Genomic DNA, 24,551 nt, shown 5'->3' on the forward strand with positions numbered 1-24,551 from the left:
CAACTCAACGCTCCGATGGAACTCGCCGAGCTCAACATTTTGGGCGTCGGCGGCGACCCGGGCGTCCGCTCGAGGGCTCGTGCTCGACTTTGGCTTCACCTCAGGGAGAGCGAGCCGCCGACCACGCTGATGGCTCTCTGCCTCCCGCGGCTCGGGATTGTTTCCCCACGCGCGCCCCTGCACCCCGCTGTCGCTCGGCGCTGGCTCGACCTCGAGCCGCTGGCGGACTCCAAATTCGACACGCCACACGTGATCGACCTCCTCCTCGGTGTGGACGTCTACCATCGCTTGCTGGAGCCTGGCCAGATTCAGCGTGACGACCTCGTAGCTCAGGCCACTGTCTTTGGTTGGGTCTTTATTGGGCAGGCCGCCGGCCTAGAGATGCCGCACGCCTCACCGAACGTCTGTCTGACATCTCAGGCCGACTCGCCTCCTCCTTGGCATCTTGAGCTGGCATCCCTGCTGCAGCGCTTCTGGGAACTCGAGGACGTTCCACAGGCCCACCGGCAGGCCCCCGACGACGTCGAATGTGAACGCAGCTTCGCTGACCATGGCCGGGCTGAGGACGGGCGCTACGTCGTACGCCTGCCTCTAAAGCAAGGGGGCTTGCAGCTCCTCGGTGATAGTTGTCAGAGCGCTCTGGCCTCGTTGACTGCGCTGCAGCGCCGGCTACAGAGAGCCCCCGAGATGGCCGTCGAATACACCAAGTTTATGGCCGATTATCTCGCTTTGGGTCACATGAGGCCTCTCACTAGCGCTCAGTTGGCCGGGTCGTCCCACCCCGCTCATTACATCCAGCATCATGGCATATGGCAGCATAGCGACCAGGGCCGAAAGCTGCGCGTTGTCTTTAACGCTTCACATCCAACTTCGAGCGGCTGCAGTCTAAACGATGTCCTCCACGCCGGGCCCCGACTTCAAACGGCCTTACCTCACGTGTTACTGCGCTGGCGCCGACATCGTATCGCCTTCTGCAGCGACGTTCAAATGATGTTCCGCCAGATCTGGATCGATGACCGAGACGTCGACTTGCAGCGGATCGTTTGGAGCGCGGACCCTCGAGAGCCGCCCACGCACTACCAGTTGCTCACTGTCACATACGGCGCGTCGTGCTCTCCGTATCTTTCCCTACGCACCATCCAGCAGCTGTGCGAGGACGAGGGCTCCCGTTGGCCCGATGCGGTGCCCGTTGTTATGCGCGACCGCTACGTCGATGACATTCTCTCTGGAGCCGATAGTCTCGACACTGCGCGACACCTCCGTGACCAGTTGATCGGCCTCATGCAAGCTGGCGGTTTTCCGCTCCGGAAGTGGGTCGCGAGCACACCAGAGCTACTCGAGGATCTTCCGCCCGATGTTCGCTTGCGCCCCGCCTGGGATCAGCTCGGCGCTGAGGGCCTTGTTAGCGAGCTGGGCGTTGGTTGGGATCCCCCGGTCGATCGCCTTCGCCTGACTCCGGTCGTCGTGCAGCGCCAGACTACGAAGAGGACCATGCTCGCGGCGCTTGCAAGCGTCTTCGACCCATGTGGTTGGCTTGCGCCAATCACTTTGAACGCGAAATTGCTGCTGCAGGATCTTTGGCGGGCTCACCTCGACTGGGACGAAACAGTACCATCGTCCATGGTCCGGCGCTGGATGGACTTTGTGGCTGAGCTCCAAGTCATCTCCGGCTTCTCTCTTCCCCGATGGATCGGTGTCTCGCCAGCGTCCGACCTTCATCTGCACGTGTTCGCTGACGCCAGCTGGCGGGCGATGGCCGCCGTAGTGTACTCGCGGTTGGAGCGCCCGGGCGAGCCGGCTTCCTGCTACATCCTTTTGGCTCGCTCAAAGCTTGCCCCCATTCGCTCACTCAGACCAGTCTCCGAGCCTGTCGCACGGATGACGATTCCTCGCCTTGAGCTCAGAGCCGCTCTACTCGGTGCAAAGCTGCTCCGATCAACCGCGGATGAGCTGGATGTCCCTGATGATCGCTGCCACGCCTGGAGCGACTCTCAGATTGTTCTGCAGTGGCTCCGTTCCTCCCAGCCGACCAATAATGTGCTCGTCGACAACTACGTGGCCCAGCTTCAAGAAATATTCTCTCCGAGCATCTGGCGGCACGTCCCGACGGCGTCAAATCCGGCGGATCTGGCCACTCGGAGCGCCGACATGTCAGGTCTCCGCCATCAGCCTTTGTGGTGGCACGGGCCCTCCTGGCTGGTTCGTGACATCGGGTTATGGCCCCCGGAGCCCGTATCCCGACCAGCGCCGGCTCTCATCAGTTGCTGCACCGTTCAACCGTCCAGCTTCGACCTGCTTGAGCAATTCTCCAGTCTCCACGTCCTAACGCAATTGCTCGTTCGTGTGCGGCGGTGGATTCGTCGCCGTCTCCATCGCGAGCCCGCTCTCCTCGTGCTCTCGCCACCAACGCCGACCGAGCTCCACGCCGCTTTCCTGGCTTGTGTCCGTCTGAGTCAAGCTCCAGCATTCGAGGCGGAGGTTATTCGACTGCAAAGGGATGAGCAGTTACCAAAAACAAGCCCACTCACGGCCCTCTCTCCATTCTTGGATGCCGATGGGATCTTGCGCGTCGGCGGGCGCCTCGCACATTCGTCGCTGACCTATGAGGAGAAGCATCCGCCAATTGTCCCCGGTTCCTCTCCTCTGGCTCGACTCATCATCGCCCGGGCGCACTCCAGAGCCCTCCACGGTGGCTTCCGGCTTACTAGCGCATATGTGCACCGGCAGGCATGGATTGTCGGTGGCAGGACACGAATCAAGGCCCACCTGCGCCGTTGCATCGTCTGCGCCCGGCTGCAAGCGCGGGCATCCACCCAGCTTATGGCCCCTCTACCAGCCTCCCGGGTCACTCCTTGTCGAGCCTTCGGTCGCACTGGGGTTGATTACGCGGGCCCTTTCCACGTGCTCGCTTCGCGCGGACGAGGCGTCCGGACCACCAAAGGATATATTGCGGTCTTTGTGTGCTTGACGACGAAGGCGTTGCACCTCGAGCTCGTTGGCGATCTCTCAACGGCCTCTTTTCTCGGCGCTCTCACCCGTTTTTCCGGTCGCCGTGGACGCCCGGCCGAGCTGTGGAGTGATAACGCCACTTGCTTCCGACGGGCCGACCTCGAGCTGCGCGAAGCTCTTCAGGACGCGGAGATTGACTGGGCGCTTGTTGCTGGAACGCTTGCCGATCAAGGTGTTTCGTGGCAGTTCATCCCGCCTGGGGCGCCTCATTTTGGTGGTCTTTGGGAGTCGGGTGTCAAGTCGGTCAAGGGCCACCTCCGACGCGTCATGGGCTCTCGGCACCTGACCTACGAGGAGTTTACGACTGTTCTCATTGGCATCGAGATGGTCTTGAACAGTAGACCGCTCACTCCTCTCTCCAACGACTTGGGAGACCTTGATGTCCTCACTCCGGGCCATTTCCTTATCGGCGCCCCTCTTGATGCCGTCATCCAGGCTGGGCCCCCATCGGAAAGGCTGGACACTCTCGCTCATTGGGACCTCGTCAGGGCGATTCGAGCTCAGTTTTGGTCTCGCTGGAGTCGAGAGTACCTGAACACACTCCAGCAGCGACCGAAGTGGCGTACCCCTCGCCGGAACTTCGCCGTGGGTGACACCGTGGTTCTTCTCGACTCAACTCTACTTCGGACGGATGGGCGCTGGCCTCTTGGCCGCATCACCCACGTTCATCCAGGACCCGATGGTCTCGTCCGTGCGGCCACTCTGAAAACAGCCACCGGGGAGTACCTGCGGCCCGTCGCCAAGCTTGCATTGCTTCCGGTCCCAGATCTCGCTGAGACGCCGCCGTCGGCGACTGTTTCATCTGATGCCCAGACTCCTTCGGCGGGCGGCGTTTGATTGTCGCTCCGGGAGCAAGGCGGGCGGTATGTGAGTTTTTCGGCCGCAAAGGCGCTGGCTGCGCGGTCGTGTCCTGCCGAGTGCTCCCCCCCCGCGCCCCGATCGCTCTCTCCGCCAAGGCGCTCGGTGCTGCGCGCTACCATCAATCGTGCTCGAGTCGACCGCCAAGCAAGACGTGTGAGCCGCCACTCGCTCAACAAGAAGAAGAAGAGAGAAGAGGAGAACAAAGGAGACTCGACGCGACGTAAATGTGTTTATTTGCTGCCTCGCAGCCTGTGTACGTTCCACTATAAATAAAGAGTATTTTTCCACAAAACAGTGAGACTGGTGATTGTTGCGTTGGGTTATTGGGTTAAATAGCTTGGGATTAATTTATTAAGTTATTGCGTATGAAATTTTGTCGAGTTATCTAGGGTTTTAAGTCTTGCTCCATGTAGCCAATGTGAATCTCCCTCCAAGTTTGGTGGCCACTTTTAAGATCGCTGGGCAGTGCATTTGTATCTATCCACAGCACCTCTGTTTTACCAAGCTTTATCACCTCGCTTCTTCACTTACTTGGACACTTCTGGACACACCAGTTACTATCTTTAAGGCAACATACTCATACCTACTCGCAGCGCTCCCTGTATTGTCAAGCTAAAAAAGTTGGAAACTCTTGACACGCTAGTAGACGTTTGTGAGGTAGCACCCTCATATGTACCAGCAGCACCCCTTGTGTTGTTCACCTACCAAACTTAGTAACGCTGGAAAGACGTATTTGTGGGTACGAGCCAAAAAGCCACCTTTGCTACATACATATAATTAAAAAAAGCAGACAAACAATATACCCTTGGAAATAACAATTAAACACATTTTTATACAGATTTTAGCCAAAAGTATACTAACAACTATTGTTGTAGTAATATTTTTTTTTAAGTAAAGGAAGTATAAGTTTTAAACATGACTATAAAATGACAGAAAATTAGTTTTTTATCACGAAAGCTTTGTCGTAAATGAAAAATCACATGGACCATATATTGGGATATAGTGTTACTGCTGTGTTTCATGTTGATTATAATCAAAATAGAGCATTTCAGCCTGAATGTATGTATGTGCATTTTTTTCTGGATACCTATTATTGCTAAAAAAAATTTCCGTTTAAAAATTTATTTTTTTACAGTATTTAATTGTTTTAAAATATTTTTTAGTATTAAATTTTAAATGGATTTTAATTTTATTCAAACCAATGTGTGAAATCTCAGGACTCCTAAAAGAAACAAAGCCACTTGGCAGTTCATCAGCAATTTCGTGTATCATGATAGTCAGTGTCATCATCGTATGTATAACCAATGGCATACAATCCACACACTATCACTAACCTTTTGCTTATAAATACTCACTTTTACAATTTTGATAATGTAGTATAAACTTCAAACAGGATAATTGCCATGGGAAATTGAATATTGGAATTTGAATGTGGCTACATTTCCAAACAATTCTCACTTTTTTTTAAATAAAAAATTTAGCAAAATTAAAATAAAACACTAAGGTTATGTTTGCATATCAACCAATCCATTCTATTGTGAGCATCTCAATATTTTGTTGCTCTTTTTAAACCCCTTAAAGTTATTCTCTTCTTTTTCTTTTTTGTATATTTTTAGTGTTTCTTTCAAGTTCTGCCGTTTCAAAATATTTTTTAAAGGTTATGTTGTAATGAATGTTATATAACAATTTATGAACTTCTGTACATATTTTTAATGTGGTACATTTATTTTTATGTATTAAATTCAAATATGTATGTACAAATTATATGTGTAATATACACATTCAATGAATAAAACACAAAAAATTTAAGATTATGTTTCTATATTGCCCAACACCTTTCTATTGGTGTGCCTTCACGATTTTATTTTTCTTTAGCAAACCTGTAAAAATTGTTATTTTTGGGCTACTTTGCTGCTTTTGACTTTAAGTTTATACGTATGAAATAACTGAAGGTAGGTTCTGGGCAAGAAAAATCCTTATCTGTGCTCACTAGTTCAGTTCTTATACACATATTTTATACATTTTCACTACAATCTCTAATCCCGTTTAATATAACAATTTAATACTAACGTGTACTTCGAACTTAAGCCAACCATTTTACTCCTCTTATCAGTGCATGTCCGTAGATGTGGGGTATTGTTTTGTATTTTATTACTGGATAGTTTTCTGTATAAGTTCATTCCGTAATTTATTCTTTCATCTTTTTTAGCAAGATAAGATCAAGAAATATACTTGATCAAACGTTATTTTACTAATAAAGAGCACATATTTAGGAGAAAAAAAAAATTTTGTTGTAACCACACGTTCACTTAAAGTTACAAAATTTGGCAATATCGTAGATGCAGTGAACTAACATTTTAAGTTTCATGCTTATTATTATTGTCATTTGTATTTTAAGTAAGAAGTCTTATTATACAATGACTAGTCCGAGTATTAAAATTAATAAGATAGTTAATGGAATACACAAATTTTGTGAACAATTGAAAATTTCTTATTTGAGGTTGTGAGACAATTTTTCCATTAGAGTTACAAGTATATTGTCCGTTGCTCTTAATATAATGTTCTTAATAAAATGTATTATTACTTTACAACTTTTTTTATAGCAAGAAAAAAGTAAAACTATTTTAAAATTTTCAAATCAAATTAAATTCATTTTATCACTTTTTAAACAAAGTCAAACACACCAAATGAATCAAATTTTTGATTTAAATACGTTGAAATGAAGTTCATCATATGAACGATGTCAAAAATGCCTTTGACTGAGCTTAAGGTGGCTTGGGCGGTTGGTACTGTACCTAGGGTAGGATACAATAAGGGCCCCTAAAAAATCAACGCTGTTTAACGGTAAACTTTTCAATAAATATGGTTATTTTGATAAAATCAAAGTACAAGATCAGTAATTCCCAGAAAAGTACCGTGAAATTATAATTGTGAAAATTGGGAGATGTTGTGGAACAAGCCAGATTAATATTTCATACTTTACTTCTGATTTTCTCTTAAGTTGAGTCGTTGACCCTATATTTTCGAGAATTTTACAGATTCTTTGCAAAAAAAACACAGGAAATATTTAAAATTTCTTAGGTTAATCAAAGATTTTTAAAGATATAGTCGATTTTGTGACCACTGTCCATAAGAGTAGGTGTTAAATTGATGAATTTTCAGTAGCGATTTCCGAAAAAATTAAATCGGTGACCCCAGTATTTTCTTATCGCAAATGAATTTGGCATACTTTGTTTACATAAGTTTAGAATTTCAGAGGTTTTGATCAAGCCGATAAAAATAGCCCAAGCCACCTTTTAAACCAGTCCTTCTCCACTTTTTAGATGCAACACAGTAGTCAGTTTTTCTACTGAGGCCTTAATATTTCGTTTACCGTTTTTTAGGAGACACTTTTTTCAGCGTGAACGTCATGTACATATATGCAAATATTTTAACATAAATGATAAGTGATTCCATATATTTTGTACGTGACGCTTGGGTTGAAATAAATATATTTCTTATAAAATGATTTTCCTATAAGAAAATTATGAGGTCTCGGTATCAGAACTCGTTAACGCGCTTCATCTGGGAGTTAGAGAGGTCCTGATTCAATTCCTGACTAAGGTACTTTTTTTTATTCTTTTCTAATTATTTTCATTAAAACCAAAAGGTTTAAAATAAATGTTACTTTTCGCAGACTCCAGAAATAATTGCAGCGTGATCATATATTATATAAAAAATATCATAGGCACTGTTGATAGAGCCAATTTATTTTATTCAATTCTTTTAACCAATGAGTCAGTAAATGTCAATGAAGAGACATTACTTAAATTTTTAGAAACAAAATTATTGTATTAAATAGTGTACTGAACTCCATATGAATTTAAATTTTTCATGTGTAGCAACACTTTTTTAATAAATGACAGCATGTTTTGTAATGGTATGACAATGCAGAATTTTGGAAGTTGATATTGCATGGTAAAAATAAATTCAAATCCATTTTTAATTCATTTTACGGGTCTTATGATATCCATGTCTACCTTCTCAAATGCAGCGCCTGGCGTTTCTGTGATTCACATTAGCTGCTTGGTTCTCACCTGGACGAATTTTTTGTAGCTGGCAATCCATGCACTGTGGAATGTGGAGCTGGATTTATCCTTGTTAGTTCTTCCCGAGGTATTTTTGTTTAATACCATTACAAGTTTTTGATACTCCATGGTATTCAAGGATCAGGAATCGGTGTAGTTTGTAACAGATCTTGTCTGTTCGATCTACCGTTGCGTACTCTATATTTCCAGTTTGCACAAGTAATTTAATCTCCTGGCCTTTGGATACAATACTTAGTAAGTTAATTGTTCTTGTCCAGTTTTCTATCTGTTTATCTTTGTTTGTATATATGTAGTTTAGATAATGTTTATGTACCCCCCGGATAAAATGTATAATTTTTTGCAATGCTGGCTGGGTGATGGACGACTTCCACCATGTCAAATCTAGAAGAAATATTTGTTACAATTGATATAATTTCTGTATAGTTAAGCAAGTATTATTAAAAGATGATGTGAGCAATCTCCTTGACTACAAAAATTATGTGAAGGAATTTTAGTGCGTCTATAAATCGTACGCTGTACAAAAAGTCAAACAAACTAACTTTTTTGTATTGTTTAGACAGTCAGATACATAAAATTAGATGTCTTGATTTCTTTTGGTAGCAGCATTGAGGCTGTTTACTATGTGGATCTATGGTGCTGCCCTCATTGTCTTTAATTTCTTGTGTTAAATCTTGTATAGCAAAATAATTAAAGCGGGCGCCGTTGACAAAAGTTCTTTACATTCTCATAAGAAAATGTGTTAAAGTGACAAGTAGCACCAAATGACAGGCGCATAGTTAATTTCGATTGACTTTTTTATATGTGTATATGTTATACACCCAATAAATGTGTACATGGAGTCTATTATAACATGGTGCATTTGGTAGCAGATTTTTGCCTTCGTTACTTTAAAAAAATTAGAGCCGATGATGTTGGTACTCTTGATGGAGAAATTATTGGAGATGATCAAGATCTTTATCTCTTGACCTGTAATTTTTACGAAAAAACCATCTAAATTTAGTGTAAGGAACAATTTAATGCCTCTTAATCTGTATTTTTCTTACCAGTTGATTTTAATGTTATTTGGGACTGCGGATTTTTTAAAAAGATTTGCTTCCAAACCACATTCTAGCATTATGACCCAGATTGGACGTTTGATCTGTGGTGGAACGGGGACAAAGAGAATCAGCTCCTCCAGTGGTGTACTTATTGCAAGAGTACTGAGAAAGATGCCACTTCCTGTTGTTGCCTTAGAGGAGAGTGTTGTTAGTGTTGTGTTTGTCATGATGTACCGTGAGTCAGGAGAAATCATTAGGCTCCCCGATTTTTATCTTAATAATACTCACTCTTGAAGAACTCTTGAATTGGATGTCCAGATTTTTAGCAATATTTTAAAATTTTTAGCGTTGTGGTGAAAGTTAAGAGCGTGTTTTGAAACGTACTTGCTGCCATGTGCTGGTGCTCATTACAGATCTAGAAAGCAAAATCGGGCATTTTAGGATTCTCTTGTTGCTGCGTGTATTCTCTATGGTTGTTCTAAGATTCAAGATTTAGACGTTTGGACAAAACGGCCGCTTATATAAAGGTAGGAAGACAACAGCCTATGTGACTGGACTTGAAGCGAAAAAAAATTGGTGGCTTAGAGGTAAGGTTTTTGAGTTCCAGAAGTTTTGTAAATGACCACACATATCGGACTTTCAAGAAGAAGCAGCCTAAGAAAAAAATGTACTTTACGTGTTTACTATTTGCTCATGAAGAGTAAATATATTATCTGTAGGAGTATTGAGTCGTGAATTTTTCAGAAAAATTGATTACTAATTGTCTGAGTCCCGTTTGCACTCGCCACGTTATAATATCTTTATGGACAAGTGGCGCGTGACAGTAGAGAGATTACGTATAATAATAAGTACAATAATTTAAATTCTTACGATTAATGGTTAGTTTGTTAGTTATACAATAGATTCTGTCTCGACCATTTTCTATACTTATATAAAAAACATACTTCTGCTTTTTTTAAGATCTGCGTTAAAAAACAGTATGGCAGCAATGCGTATCGATTTTTCTTAAGAAAAACGATGTTAAAAGTTTTTACTAGTGACAAAAAAGGGTCTTATCTAAGAAGAAATAGTCTTCACGATTTATGAAGTCTTTTTTTCGTAGCTATATTATTTACATGTAAGTTCTATTCTATGATACGATCTTGGGATGCACATATGAAAACTTATTTTCGTTGAGACCATTAGCCGTAGGCGGATAATGAGGTAGAAATAAACGTTGGTAAGGCATGTCATAACCGATGACTTGTGAAATGACGGGTGGAGATAAGGATAAACGGTTGTAAAAATCTGATAAAGAAAATCTATTAGACTTCAGATTGTTTTGAGATAAGGATGATAAGAACAGTTAAGAAGTGATTAAAACTGAAGGAGAGGAAATATAGTAGAGGGAAAGAAAGAAATTTTAAACGTGGACGTAACAATGACATGTGAAAGAGTATCACTGGAAATGTGTATGTTACAACCATTTTAATACGATGGAGAATTATGCTTGCTAGCACGCCGAAGAATGCTTAAAAGCTGCAGCATTCAACGACAGATGTTACTTTTTCTATATAATTTTTGTAAAAATTTATTTTTGATAAAAATTTTCATTAAATATATTAACAATTCTATGTTTATAAATTAGTTATTGATGAATGCTCTTTACATCTTTCATTGAAATTTATTCTTACATTAAATAATAAAATACACCATTAAATAATTCTACAACTGTTTTTCTAACAACAGTAAACTAAAATAGGTGAGTTGTATCATCTCATGAAATGTGAGGAAAGTGGGTCACACGAGGGATGTATTGAGTTGGAAAATCAGAGTATAATATAAGCTGATTTACAATGAAGTTAGCAATGGTTTTCATTAAGTAACAATGTGTACGTTATGCTAAGCAGAGAAGGGGCAAGGTTTTGTGTGGAAAAAATGTTTGGATGCCTCTAAGCATTGCGACATTGCGATAGTGGGATAGAGGGTAGTGTGGATCATATTGAAAAAGTATGGAGTTTAATTATCTGAGAATGATATAAGGAGATATAAAAGCAGTGATAGTTTCTACTACATTATAACGTATGTGCTTAGCTAAGTAGATGTAAGGCAAGATTTCGTGCATAGCAGCTATTAAGGTAACTCTAAAAATCGCGTGGAGGGGCAGTACAGGTTACAGCAAAACCGGATTGGGTTAACATATCATAGAAATACAGCAAGTTCTCCGTTATTTTGTGGGGCACCTATCATGTAGGGGGGGGAGAGAAAATCGTGTGTATGAGTGGAAGAGTGGCCTGACTCATCCAAAGGTTTATATAACATTGGGACATGAGATGATTAACGGTGTGTACTGTGAGCACTAATAGGATAAATTTTAAAAAATTTATTATTAGTACAAAATAATTTTCATGTGGACAGTCCAAAAAACTTTCCAACGTAATTAATACATATTTTAAAAGCATCAGGAGTCTTCACAAGTCGCCTTTCATTAACATACATATGTACATTAAAAAATCGTTTGTTTAAAATATAAGAGAAACCAGCCAATTTTCTCGTACTTTGTAAAGAATTGTTTAGAGATTTTAATTATTTATAATCATAAAAAGCAGACACAAAACTTGATAAAGATTACAGCCTTTATTACTTAAGAAGTTATCACAATCATTAGGCACATTTTTAATTTTTGATAAAAGTTTTGAAGTACATATACCTGACAAGTGATTTAAAACTCAAGTATAAGAGAAATGATAATGTTTTTGCAGTAAATTTTTTTGTTGATTAAGATTTGGCAGGTTATAATATAGATAGAGAGCTTAAATCTAGTTTTTTTTTACTACGTTATTTCAGTGGAATCTGAAAAGTAGTGGAGAGATGGAGGGGAGGAAACTGCATTGCACAAAAATCTTACTTTACTAATATTGATAATTTCGAGAGACTATATACTTTTTTTTTTAACTAAGCTTGTAGACCGTTGTTTTTAACTACTTGATGCATTTAACTGAAAATAATATTTGAAGAAATATAACAATTTCATGCGATTTGCATTTAAAGTATATTCCAGATTTTCTATAATTTGTTTATAAACTATAAACCAAATCTTATTAATATATGAAGCAAAGTCGCTAAAACCTTTGTAATCGCTAACCACGAAAACTACTCAACCGATCTGGCTGAAATTTTGCATAGTGACAATTAACACTTCCTAGACGGTTTTAGTATAGCTTTGATCTTGAAAAAATTAATAACAATAGAAATAAATAAGCTCAAAGTTTTGCAAAAAACACGCTAGCTTTTCACATTAGTTCAGTAGGATCTGGTAGGTGGCAGGGACATAAAATCTAAGTTATCTGAAATAGAATTAAATAAGTGTGGTTATAATATGCTGGAGCGTCCCGAAGATTTCTACAGTTGTCTTTTGGCAGTATATCAAGAATACACTTGTTAGTCGTGCGGCTGGGTACCTCGGCTACCGACGACACTTTTCTACAGTGGGCAAGCGACCTACGTCTAATTCTACCCTAAACCACCAGGATTGACGAGCACTACCGATAAGAAAAATATTCTAAATGATAACGTCTCCGGCGGAATACCAGGAGACGTGTCTAGTTAGAGAACAACCTGCTCCAACACTTCAGGGTTTGTGGCCGTTCAACTATTCGGCCTAGTGCCGTCAGAAAATTTTTGACGACAAATACAAGTCAGGTTTTTAGTAGGTTTCCACACACATGACTTCTGGCCAAAATCTTCAATCCACCCTAGCCATACTTAACAAACGTTGAGTAGTTTTGATGAAACTTCTGTTATAACTCTTAGCAGTACCATTTCATTTAAGCACATATGGTGGACGCACATCTGACCTTTTTTTTTAATAAATAGTTATTTTTAATACACTTTTTGCCATTGCCATACCTCAATTTTTTTACTTATGTGGTTATCATTAGGTAAAAAAGGTTATTATGAGAACGAAGTCGTACTTATACTGCTGCTTGCATAACTTTTGAATGTTACACATATCTTCCTATATTCTAGTTGTTTATTGTGCAATTAAGTTATTAAAAAAAAGACATAACTTATAAAACAGAATTAAAAATATCTTATAACACCTACATATAAAGTTCAATTTATAAATAGATTTTTTTATATTTTAGTAAGCAATATGTCTTGATGCTTTAACTGTATATTCGTTGAGGTTTATTTTGCCTTGGATTTTAACCTCAATGCAATGGCTCAGCTTTTCAAATGATAATGCAACTTCTTAATGGTCAAATAATGGAAAATATCAAAGTAGAAAAAAGTATGATTTCTGTGTCTTTTTCGGTGCTTTGTCATATTTCTATATTTTTTTCCATCTTGATCAATTTTTTTTATGTGAACAGAACTGTCGATACAAACATTTTCTTCCTATATTAATATGCGATAATACTTCTGTTTCATCTGCGTATATTTTTATTTTCCTTCGTTATTTGTTTTTTTGTAAAAACAATTATTTTATAGCATAAAAGCTAATATGAATATATTCTTATTGGCACCTGGAGGTTGGCCTTGCAAAGAGCACAGGGACAGAGCCCCACTAGTATACGTACATATTCCTACATTACATAGTTATTTGTGTGGCCTGTTCCACACAAACCTTCCATACCTCCATCGCAGACTCTCATTGACTCCTTATGTTGGATATTGACTGTAGTGGACTGTATTGCGGTTGGCGTGGCTGAGCTTGAAAAAGCTCATTACAGTGATCTGGGTAAGGTTTGTGAATAGATGCTCTTCGTGCACTCGAAAGCACACGAAGAAGCAGCAAAAATATGGAGGAAGACTGAGATGTAATAAAACTGTTGGAACTATTTATTTACAGACTATTTTACAGATTGGAAAACGCGGTCTTTATGTATATGCAAGGCGTCGAGTCTCGAGCCTCCTTACATATAGCAAGCGAGTACTGTGAGTTGCTTTAGCTGTACGCGCCGAAAGCAGACTGACTCATTAGGCTGCTTCGCAGAGCAGTGCGTGAACAGATATGTATTTGTTAGCATATATTTATGTGTACTGCTACGCAGAGCAGTGGCTCGTGTGAAACTAAAATATTGGAAAATAATAGAAAGAGAAAGAGAACTTAAGAAAAGATAAAAATTGTCTGTAACATGGGTGAAAGTCTTTGTTTACATTTGCAGTGTGACTGCTCGCAGAGAAATAAAGATGTACAAGTCAAGGTGAATTTCTAAGAATAGGTTTAATGTATAAACGCGGACTAAATTCACTTCAATCCTGAACACCTTACAACCCCTACTACCCCCCACGAAATAAGGTATAATTCCGTATTTTTCTTTCGTATTTTGGATTAGCTCCCTTTTTTTTTTTAACTCAACTGAATATAAAAAACAAAGTTAATTTATCTATAGTTAGAATATTCTTGGTTTTGTACAATATTTTAAACTTTTATATCATTTCTATTTTTATTTTGCACGAAAACAGCGCATTTAGTTTTGTAATACGATAAGGCAACGTATAAGGCACGTAAGAACTCTATGACTCGTTACTTGAATCGTTCGTTCTATAATTAATGCAGCTTGCACTTAATACAAAGCAAAGCAGTATTGTAGTATGATATGCAATAATCTCATATTTATGGGCACAAACAGGATCTTATTTTAATATTAATACAAAAAACAGTTTTTATTCGGAATTATTAACATATGTATCATTCACGATAGATGTTCAAATAAGTTATACTACAACTTCACGTATGAATCACTTGTTGAATACATTTATTCAAACTGTTTACACGTTGTTTACTTTTTGTGTAACTAAACGATATGATTTTTGAAATATTTATCTCATAGTTAATATGTAAATGATAGCAAATGCGCACAGTGCACTTTTGCACTTGCATAAAGGTTACACGCAGTTTATTTATACAAAAATAAGGGTACTTTGTATCTTAATACAATACTCCTATGTTCTGTAAAAGATTCTAACTTTATTAATTATGGAACTAACGATCCCAGTAATCATAGAATTTAAACGCAGCTGTAATTGATCATATGAAAAAAAAGGTTTTTTCGTCTATAGACGTACCATAACAAAAGTTTGACCTTGTGATTTATTTATATGTACAGGGGGATAATTGGAAAAATCGATCAGATGAGTGAAGACCTACTACTATTTATAGTTGTAAACTATATGTATGTTAGCGAGCGCTAGAGTAACGGTGCTATTTCTAGGGAGCTATAAGCGGTCGCTTGAAGCTCTAACAAAGGGTGGAAGCTTGGTCTTGTCTATTTATAGTGTAAATTTAATATTTCATCAATATATAAAATAGATAAATTTTTTACCATAACAATAAAAGGGTCACCTAAGTCATTAAATGAAGAAACGCAGGTCACGATGGATAATCATTTCAGATTTTTTTAATATTCATTTTGTTTTGTTTATCCAATTATTTTGTTTAGCTTATTTGTTTTGTTCTGTTTTCTCATTTTATTTGTTTTGTAAGCTTATTTATTCCAGTTGCAACTTTATAAAACATTTGAATGTAATCTTGTTAGATGTGTTATGATTTGTATATAACTATTGCTTTATTCATTTTTTTTCTTTAAACAGTTTTTTAAATAAACTCTTGATTTTATTTACAAAAAAAAAAAAAAAAATAAAAAAAATAAATTAAAAAAAACAATGTATGGTTATAGCTACACGTTTTTATTTATCACTTGAGTTTCAGTACAAGTTACAAATAATAAAGTCTAATTACTCCATTTTTTTTTCTTTTTTCAATAAGTAAAATGTATAAATAACAAATACGACATAAAGAATCGTTATATCAATTAGGTTTGAAAGTAGTGTATGCTGTATAAAGTCCATATAACAAGGAAAATCGAGATCGTACGTTGATGCGCTGTGTTTCGATGTCCCATGAACGTTTCACGCCCCAACCTGATTTTACTGGGATTAGTTGTGTTACAAGCTTTAACTAGCTTATGAATTTGGCATTCAATAAGATTCTGCTAGCGTGGTGTTAGTAAAAGTGTATAGTTATTTGAATTGAAATTTTTTTCTGTGTTAGATTTTCTTATGCACTTTATAAAGTCGTATGAATTTTTTTGTTTTTGCCTTTTTATTTTCATTGATCAAGATGTAGCATAAATGTATGAATAAAATCTATTGAGATAAATTTTTTTTTATAACCATATACTTAAACTTCTACCACGGTAGTAGAATTGTATTGTTATGAAGGTCCTAGCTCAACCCAAATGTATATACTTTGATTAAAGATGAAAACATGTTAAAATGACTGATTACGTACTTTTTCAATGCGAAAAATACATTTTTGTTTAATTCAAAAAAATTCATGATTGCGTTAGCCACATAAGTCGTCAATTTTGTAAATTACAAGTACCACGTTTAATTTATTATAAAAAACGTAAACAATAACAAATACAACAATTAAAATCAATTTGTTCTAAAATTCTTGTAGATTGTCCATTTCTACTTCATAAAACCAATCTCAAATTCATAATCAGTGACTCCACAAATGATTCCATGTAAGTTTTATGGAAATTGTATTTAAAAAAAAATTGTTATAATTCTTTATAAAAATATTATGTGATTGCCTATTGTTTTTCTGTACATCTAGTTCAATTGTCTGTGAGTTAAAAAAATCGTAGTGAAATATTTATCCTGCCCACAGATTAATGAGTTTTGTACAAAAACAGCCGATTTACCAACTGTGTGGCAGCGGCTGCTACAAGGGCATATTGCTACTTCAGTAATATTAACAGGGTAACAGAAGCATCACTCACGATGCTGCTACAGCGCCAAAATTTTTCAGCAAATATGTTACGTAAAATAACGAATTGTAATAACCTCGCAATCTGCTTAGGTCCAAATTACGAATTTACGAATTATTCATTATCAAAATGAAAAAAACTAAAAACTTACATTTGCATGTTTGGTTCCTTTTAGAGGCAACGTATCAGTTTTTTCGATATATCTTGCCATGCACGAATCAAAAAGATATAAAACAGAAAAAAGTTGGAATTTTTTTCGCTCTACAAGTTAAAAAAATGAAATTTTATGTACCTCCCCCCTTTGTATCATGACAGAAGTTGCGATTTAAAGTTAAAATAGTTTTTTCAGACAATTTTGACGCTTAATACTGCCAAAAAATTTCCACTTAGAAGCAGTCATTAAAAGTGTACTCATGAATTTTTCAGATCTTTTTATTATTTACAACGCAAGAAAAAAATTAAAATACGAAAAACGCTTTTTTTTGGTATTCTGGTGCCCGAAAAATAATTAGAGCCCGTGACCTGCTTCACCCTTCATTTCTAACCCCATGTTATGGTTTTTTACCTCTCTCCTAAAAAAAAGTAAATAGACTGGGGGCATTTTATCCCCAATAACCGAGGATATCTTATCTACGTTTGAACTATCTATTAAATCTATCTTTTCTTTAAAATAGATAACTTTAAAACATTTATGATGACTGATCTAAAAAAATTTTAATTAGTACTATCAAACAGTAATACATTTTACATCAATCCTACTATTAAAGTTTCAGTAATTATTGTAATACATACAATTACTAATTATTGCTATTCATTCAAATAACTATCTCTGAAGACAGTGTGTCTTTAGTCTTTAATTATAATTTTGAGACTCGTTTGCTAAGTACATATATTTTGATAGTATTTGTATACAAAATGTAATATTTTTAAATAGTTATACAAAAGTGTTTCTAGAATTGTAAGGATGAAAAAAAAAAAATTCAATAAAGTATATTCATATAATCATGGTTACTTAAAATGCATAAAAAAAAACTTTTTTTTTGCAAGTTACCTAAATTTAAAAATACGAAATTCCTGGATATTTACCTTATAGTTGAGAAAATTTTTAAAGATTGTTTAAGTGCTTACTGATTCTTTGTGTTAACAACTTCCTCATTAATTAATTATTGTTACCTAGCTTTCAAATGTGGGAGTTCGACAACTATTCATTTACTAACGCCCCCCCCCCCAGTTTTGCCCAAGATTCACTGAGTGGAGTACAAGTGTGCATGTTTACATGCAATGTAAAACAATTTTAATTTAATATTTCTCATTTATTCTAAACACTTCTGGGAATAAAAAATTTCTAGTTGAAAATTTTTTCTTTGGAGTCCATGTAGTTTTGGTCAAATAATAAGCTGTAAAGAAGTAGAGTAAAAAAATGATGCTGAAAAGTACCGTACGTTCCTTACGGCCTAAGATAGTTGGTAACCTCAAAAAAATGGCCGTTGGTTTACACTTTCTCACGTTATATAATATACCAGAAGGGATATTCGGTTTAGTTGTAAGTATTCGCAACTTAAGAAAAATATATAATTAAAATTTATTTTTACTATTAGAAAAATACTAGAGCAAAAAAGTCCTGGTGTCTCAACTCTTCATTTCTAGCGCCACTATGAATACAAACATATATTACTCCACCTCTTTAAATAACTGAAAAATTTGAATGATCAATGTCAGGGTTATAATGAAAAGTTGATCTATTACGTAATGATTATTATTGACGATCATGTTCTAATCTCGATGAATGTTCTCAGTCAGTTTTTTGACGCCTTAAATTGTATATATTCAAAGAATTTAAATTTTTTCCAATTCGCCCTTTTTCAGCTCTAGACATTGTTGAAAACTTTTGTAAGTCCTGAAGTCTATTTTTTGCCTACTTTTTTAAGTTGTAATATGTTTATTGGCAAGGTAGTTCGATGTTGGATGGCCCTAAAAAAAACAACAAATTTAACGGCCTGGATACCTCAGGATGATTTTCTTTGGCCTACTGTTGTAGCACCAGATGGGTTGCGAGGAAAACTATAACTTTCCGAAGCATTCGAGCTTGTTGTAGTCGTCTTTTTAATGTCTTTTGGTATTGTTCACATCTAAAGCACCTTCTTATTATCGTAGAGCTTAGTCGTCTTAGTGATTCAAGTCAAAGATTCGTTCATGTCACTTGCCTATTGAAGACTGTTCCGTTGGCACAAGTTGGTTTCTCCTTTAAAGATTCACTATTAGATTCGTTGAATGCATAAATTGGATGGGATTTGTGACTCCTGGTTAAATGCTTAAAGTTGAGAAGATAATGCAGGGTCATTGGTGGCCGGGGTACCCAGCCTCGTGGCGGAAAACTCTGCTCATGGCATCTGTCAGCGAATGACTGAGTTGGTTCAAAAGTGGCCGTCTTCATATAGTCTATTTGTAGGCGAATCGTCGAAACTTTCTTTAAATTATGTTTTGGAAGTAGTTAATAAAAAAATGTTTATTAGCGAGATAATTTAACGTGAGATAGCTTTTAAAACGACTGATAAAATTGATGGTTGTTAAGTTAACTTAAAGATTTATGATGGCTTTAAAAAGAGCTAGTAGTGATACTTTCAGTCAGAGGCTGATAACATTTCCAGCAAATGTGACTGCCTAAAATTTTTAAGGTCATTTTCCTTAGCTTGCTGTTGTAAGAGGTAGCTGAGATATCCAGCTACATGACTCAAAGCTATGTTCTTTACGTACTGTCAGTGAATGACTATGGTAATCAACATTCTGTTCGGGATTATTATAACCAGGCTCACTGACTTTGATTACAGGTGTTTTCAATTTTACTTTGACGCAACTGATTGGATCCTACTAAGGTAAAGCGCAAAGATAGCATTTTTTTTATTTATTGTTTTGCAAAACTTTAAGCTTATTTATTGCAGTTACTATAAATTTTTTTTAAAAACCCATGCGATCAATATCCAAGTAGTCTCAAGGATCAGTATAAAAATTTTCATTAAAATTGGTTAAGTAGTTTTTGTGGTTAGTGATAACAACAGTTTTTAATACTTAGCTTTATATATTAATGAGATTCTTAAAAACTGCATAGCAACATGTTAAAAATCTAAGAAATTACTTCAGGGTCAGTGCATAAGCACACGATCGGTAAGAGCTAATTTAGGAGAAAGAATGAAAAACTCCAAAAAGTCAGGTGTTGATTTGAGCAACGTTTCGTTGGTCTTAACGCCAACCTCATCAGGCTCACTTTATTAACAGAAACAAAAACATAAAACACAATAACTTTCGTAAATCACATTGTAGGGCCATTATTTACAAATATTAACATTAATTCAATAAATGATTATATGTAAATAGTCTAACATAAATTGTAATAAAAATAATTTTTGAAAATTAAATAATTACTTACGTCTACATCGTTATGACGACCGGACTTTTAGTCGACTTAAACGAATAACATAAGCGTCGAACATGTATGTATTTCCATATATGAATATAAACAATAAAGTCGTAGAGTGTATGTGTAACATTTCTGATATTAATCTTTTCTGTCTATTTGGTTCGTGGTATAGGACTTTGGTTAGAAAAAAATAAAAATTAAGGTTGAATTTTTTCATGTGTGAAGCTACAACAAGTTTATTATATACTTTTGTGTTCATTCAGGCATTTTTAAATGCTCTCTTTGTCTCATGTACGTATGATGCGGAGAAAAAATCTCAAGCGAAATGATACACTACGTTAATTTGATAGAGCTTATCAATTTTACCCTTCCCAAGAATAATAACACTGTCCAATTTATTTTCAATAGTAGGGTAAAATTGTATGTTTAATTTTTTCAAAGTTTTTGAACAAAATTTGAAAAATAACGGTTTGTAAGGAATAAAGATTTTTATTTTAGCACGTTGATTGTTATTTAGTAGATTGTATTTATCATTATTAGTATTTTTTATTTGGTGAAGTTTTTTCTTGATGTTTTTTGTATAAAAATTTCAGTATAGTCATTATCGCGTAAAATTATGTTAGCCGTCAGAATGTTCTTTCTGTGGTAAGATTTATCAGATAAAAGAATAGCTTGATCAACCAAACTGTATATCGCATTGACTTTTAACGACCGGGAATGGTTAGAATTAAAATTAATTATTCTATCGGATGAAATCGGCTTAACATACCAATTCATGGTTATTTTCAAGTTTTTATGTGTTATTGTAATGTCTAAGAAATTTGTAGAATTGTTATTCTCTTCTTCACTAGTGAGTTTTAAGTTATTGTCTTGATAATAAAAAATCTGTAAAAAAAGTTGTGCCTGATCTTTGTGTACACATATGAGAGTGTCGTCGACATATCTTTTAAATATCAAAGGAACGCAATTATGATTTACTTTTAACAAGCGCAGGGCATCCCCAGGAATACCAAAGTACAAAGAAAAATAAACTTGTTGTCACTTCACACATGAAAGAACTCAAGTATAATTTTAATTTTTTTCTAACCAAAGTCCTAGACCACGAACCAAATAGACAGAAAAAATTAATATCAAAAATGTTACACAAATACTCTACTAAACACACAATGAATAAAAATGAGGATACCTTATTTCTCAATAACACATATAAATATTTTATAAGTAATCTCTTTTAACTCTACATTGTAAATATGCACACACGTTATCTACATTCGCAAGAAGCGTACATTTATTGTTTATATTTATATATGGAAATACATACATGTTTGACGCAAATGTTATTCGTTTAAGTCAACCAAAAATCCGGTCGTCATAACGATGTAGACGTAGGTAATTATTTAATTTTCAAAAATTATTTTTATTAAAATTTATGTTAAACTATTTACATATAATCATTTATTGAATTAATGTTAATATTTGTAAATAATAGCCCTACAATGTGATTTACGAAAGTTATTGTGTTTTTTGTTTTTGTTTCTGTTAATAAAGTGAGCCTGATGAGGTTGGCGTTAAGACCAACGAAATGTTGCTCAAATCAACACCTGACTTTTTGGAGTTTTCCATTCTTTCTCCTAAATTAGCTCTTACTGATCGTGTGCTTATGCACTGACCCTCAAGTAATCATGTAAACAACTGGAAGCAGAACGACATGTTCAACAAACGACATAATTAATCTAAGAAATATTTTTTTATAATTATTTTGACAACAGTAACATAATGTAACTGCTTGAAGGACCAAGACAACTGAAGTTTCCTACCTTACTAACAAAGTTACTCGAACAGTACAACCTTACATTATTATCAATTTAACAGCTAGATCTATTGAAAATTTGAGGAATAAAAATTATAAATAAAAATTAAAAAAAAAAAAATCCTAAAATTTCAATAAATCTGGCTGACATCAAGCTATAATTATTTCTTGTAGGTTAAAGAATGTATGAGAACTTTTTTTCCTCAAAAATTATATTCAAAACAGTTGACAGAAATAGCACCACTCAACGGAATAAGGTATAAAACTTCAACCTCGTTCTATTAGTCTCCTACATTACCGATCAACAGCTTTTCTACTTAGTTAACAATAATGAATTGACTTAGAATACTTACATACGAGAGAAAGAGTAGACGCACATTTCGGAATCCATGAAGAATTAATATAGCTTGATTTTAGTGAGATTTGTTGAAATATAATGAGAAAAAATGAGAAATCAGATCATACCTTATCAGTCTGAATCTCGTTTTTCACTTTTTTCCTTGAATTCTCAACAAATATTGACAAGTTTGTGCTGGATTTATTCTTTGAAGTATCAAAAATGTAAAACTTCTCTTACTTTTTCAATGAAATGGCTAGTTGTTCAATAAATATTTCTGGAGTGTCCTTAACAAATTTTTTCTAATTTACAATTCAGAAGATACTTCTGAAACAACTTTGATTCTTTATTATAATTTTTTTTTATATCAATGAAAATTCTTAAGAGCTACAAGCAGTTATATTGTAATCTGAAAATTTTATAGTAGCCTAGTGAGCCTAATCGTTATTTAAATTCTTATATTTTTTATACGACCCAATGTCAGAGAAACTATTCGTCATATTTATTTTACAAAAATCATGACAAGACATCCAAAATATAGAATAATAAGTATGTTTTCTAAAAAATCCGTTCACTACCCTTTTTTAACGATAAAATGGGAAATAAGGAGGCTTATCACTTTTGAAATGAGCCACTTTAAAATGACATGACAAGGTGCTTGAAGTTTTTTTTTATCAACATTTTAACAATAGAATATGCAGCTGATAAAAATATTAGAAAATTTCTCATAGTTGCTGGAGGTTTAATGGAAGAGGTCTCTTTCAATCCTGAAGGGATTCTTCAAGCTTAAGTCAATAAATACGTTTTATTAAAAGAGACAAATCTAGGCACTGATTTGATTTATACTGTAGCACTTGTGCCTTACATGCAGGAATAGAATAGTTAAGTAATAGATTTTTTCTGCACCAACTTTATGATGCGTATGCTTAGTCACGCAGAGACTTTTTTACTTGTAGTTATTAATTTTTTCACTACTTATTTAAACACAATACCTTTCTGAGTTAAAAAAAAGTTTTCATATTTTTCATTCAGTTACTTGCCAGCTTTATATTTGAATACATTTTTAATGAATGGAATGTAAGTTATCCTAAATTTTTATAGATTGTCTTAAAAAATTTTTTTTTAATCTTATGATCCAGAATTATGGTTTTAGAAGCTACTAATAAATTTGTATATTTAATATTACATGTAAAACTTTCATTTATTTATATTTTTATTTAGGTTTGGTTTCAGAATGCGCGTGCAAAGGAAAAAAAAGCAAGACTAGCTGCAGGATTATCATCAGAAGGTGCAATAATTTATCGTGGTTTAACTGGTCCAGAAGAATGCCAGCTGTGTTCTGTACGATATTCGTCTAAGTCACCTCTACAAGAGCACGTATTTTCACGAAGACATATTGAATCGGTAAGAACAGCTGTCGAAGATGGAAGTTTATTACCACCTACTCCAGGAGCTCCCATATTGCGAGAAAATGCTATTGCCAGTACTGCGAATGCCGAGCATGGCAACCAATCGCAGACTGAAGAAAATATGATGTACGGGTCATTGTTCCTTCATCCCACGGCAATGTTTCAGTCGCAGCAACTGCAGCAACAGCAACATTCCGGGAATATTTCAACTAGCACTACTACCACTGTAGCTGGTGAATGTCTGGCTGACCTCCTAGATTCCTAAACTCATGTTATCGAAATTCAAATAGGTATTTGGTACAAGAAAATTTGACTGCTAAGCTATTGCTTACATGTCATTTTTAATAAGATATATTCAGATGAATACCACCGAATTACGTATGCATGAGCAGCGTTATGTGTTGTTTTCGCGTAGGTGAAGTGTATACTATATTTTTAATATGGTCCGTGTGATAATATAGAAGGACCATTAACTAATGCGACTCTATTTGTTTAGATTTTAAAATACCTTTATATAGCGCGAATATTATATCCAGTGCTAGGCAATACTGAAAGTTCCTATCAAACGACTATTATATTATAAGAACTATGAAATATTAAGATAGTATGTAGTTATTAGAGTTAAGAGAAATCGAGTAAGTAAAATAAAGTAATCACGGGATAAAAACATTAAAAATTTTGACAAATAAGAGCAATGAAATGATTTCTTATACAATGTATAAATACTATCTGGTTATATAGAAAATATTTCCGCATTAAGTTTTTGTGTACAGTAAAGACTATATATGAAGATTTATAGTTTTATTATCGTATTTTGATAAT

General features: G+C 36.3%; 1 protein-coding gene across 3 annotated transcripts in view; it reads left to right on the top strand.

Moving 5' to 3' along the window:
* Positions 1-24,403, top strand: part of zfh2 (Zn finger homeodomain 2) — a 192,920-nt gene extending 168,517 nt beyond the window's left edge. For all 3 annotated transcript variants that reach the window (XM_089589938.1, XM_089589940.1, XM_089589939.1), the window contains one exon: positions 23,542-24,403. In XM_089589938.1, the coding sequence (XP_089446064.1) occupies positions 23,542-23,994 (453 nt within the window). In that variant the 3' untranslated portion in view covers positions 23,995-24,403. The remainder of the gene's footprint in view (positions 1-23,541) is intronic.
* Positions 24,404-24,551: the final 148 nt, after the last annotated feature.

This window comes from Copidosoma floridanum, unplaced genomic scaffold, assembly GCF_036245765.1.
Source record: "Copidosoma floridanum isolate Cflo_tuat_1 unplaced genomic scaffold, Cflo_Japanese_pri ptg000011l, whole genome shotgun sequence".
Classification (NCBI taxonomy): domain Eukaryota; kingdom Metazoa; phylum Arthropoda; class Insecta; order Hymenoptera; family Encyrtidae; genus Copidosoma; species Copidosoma floridanum.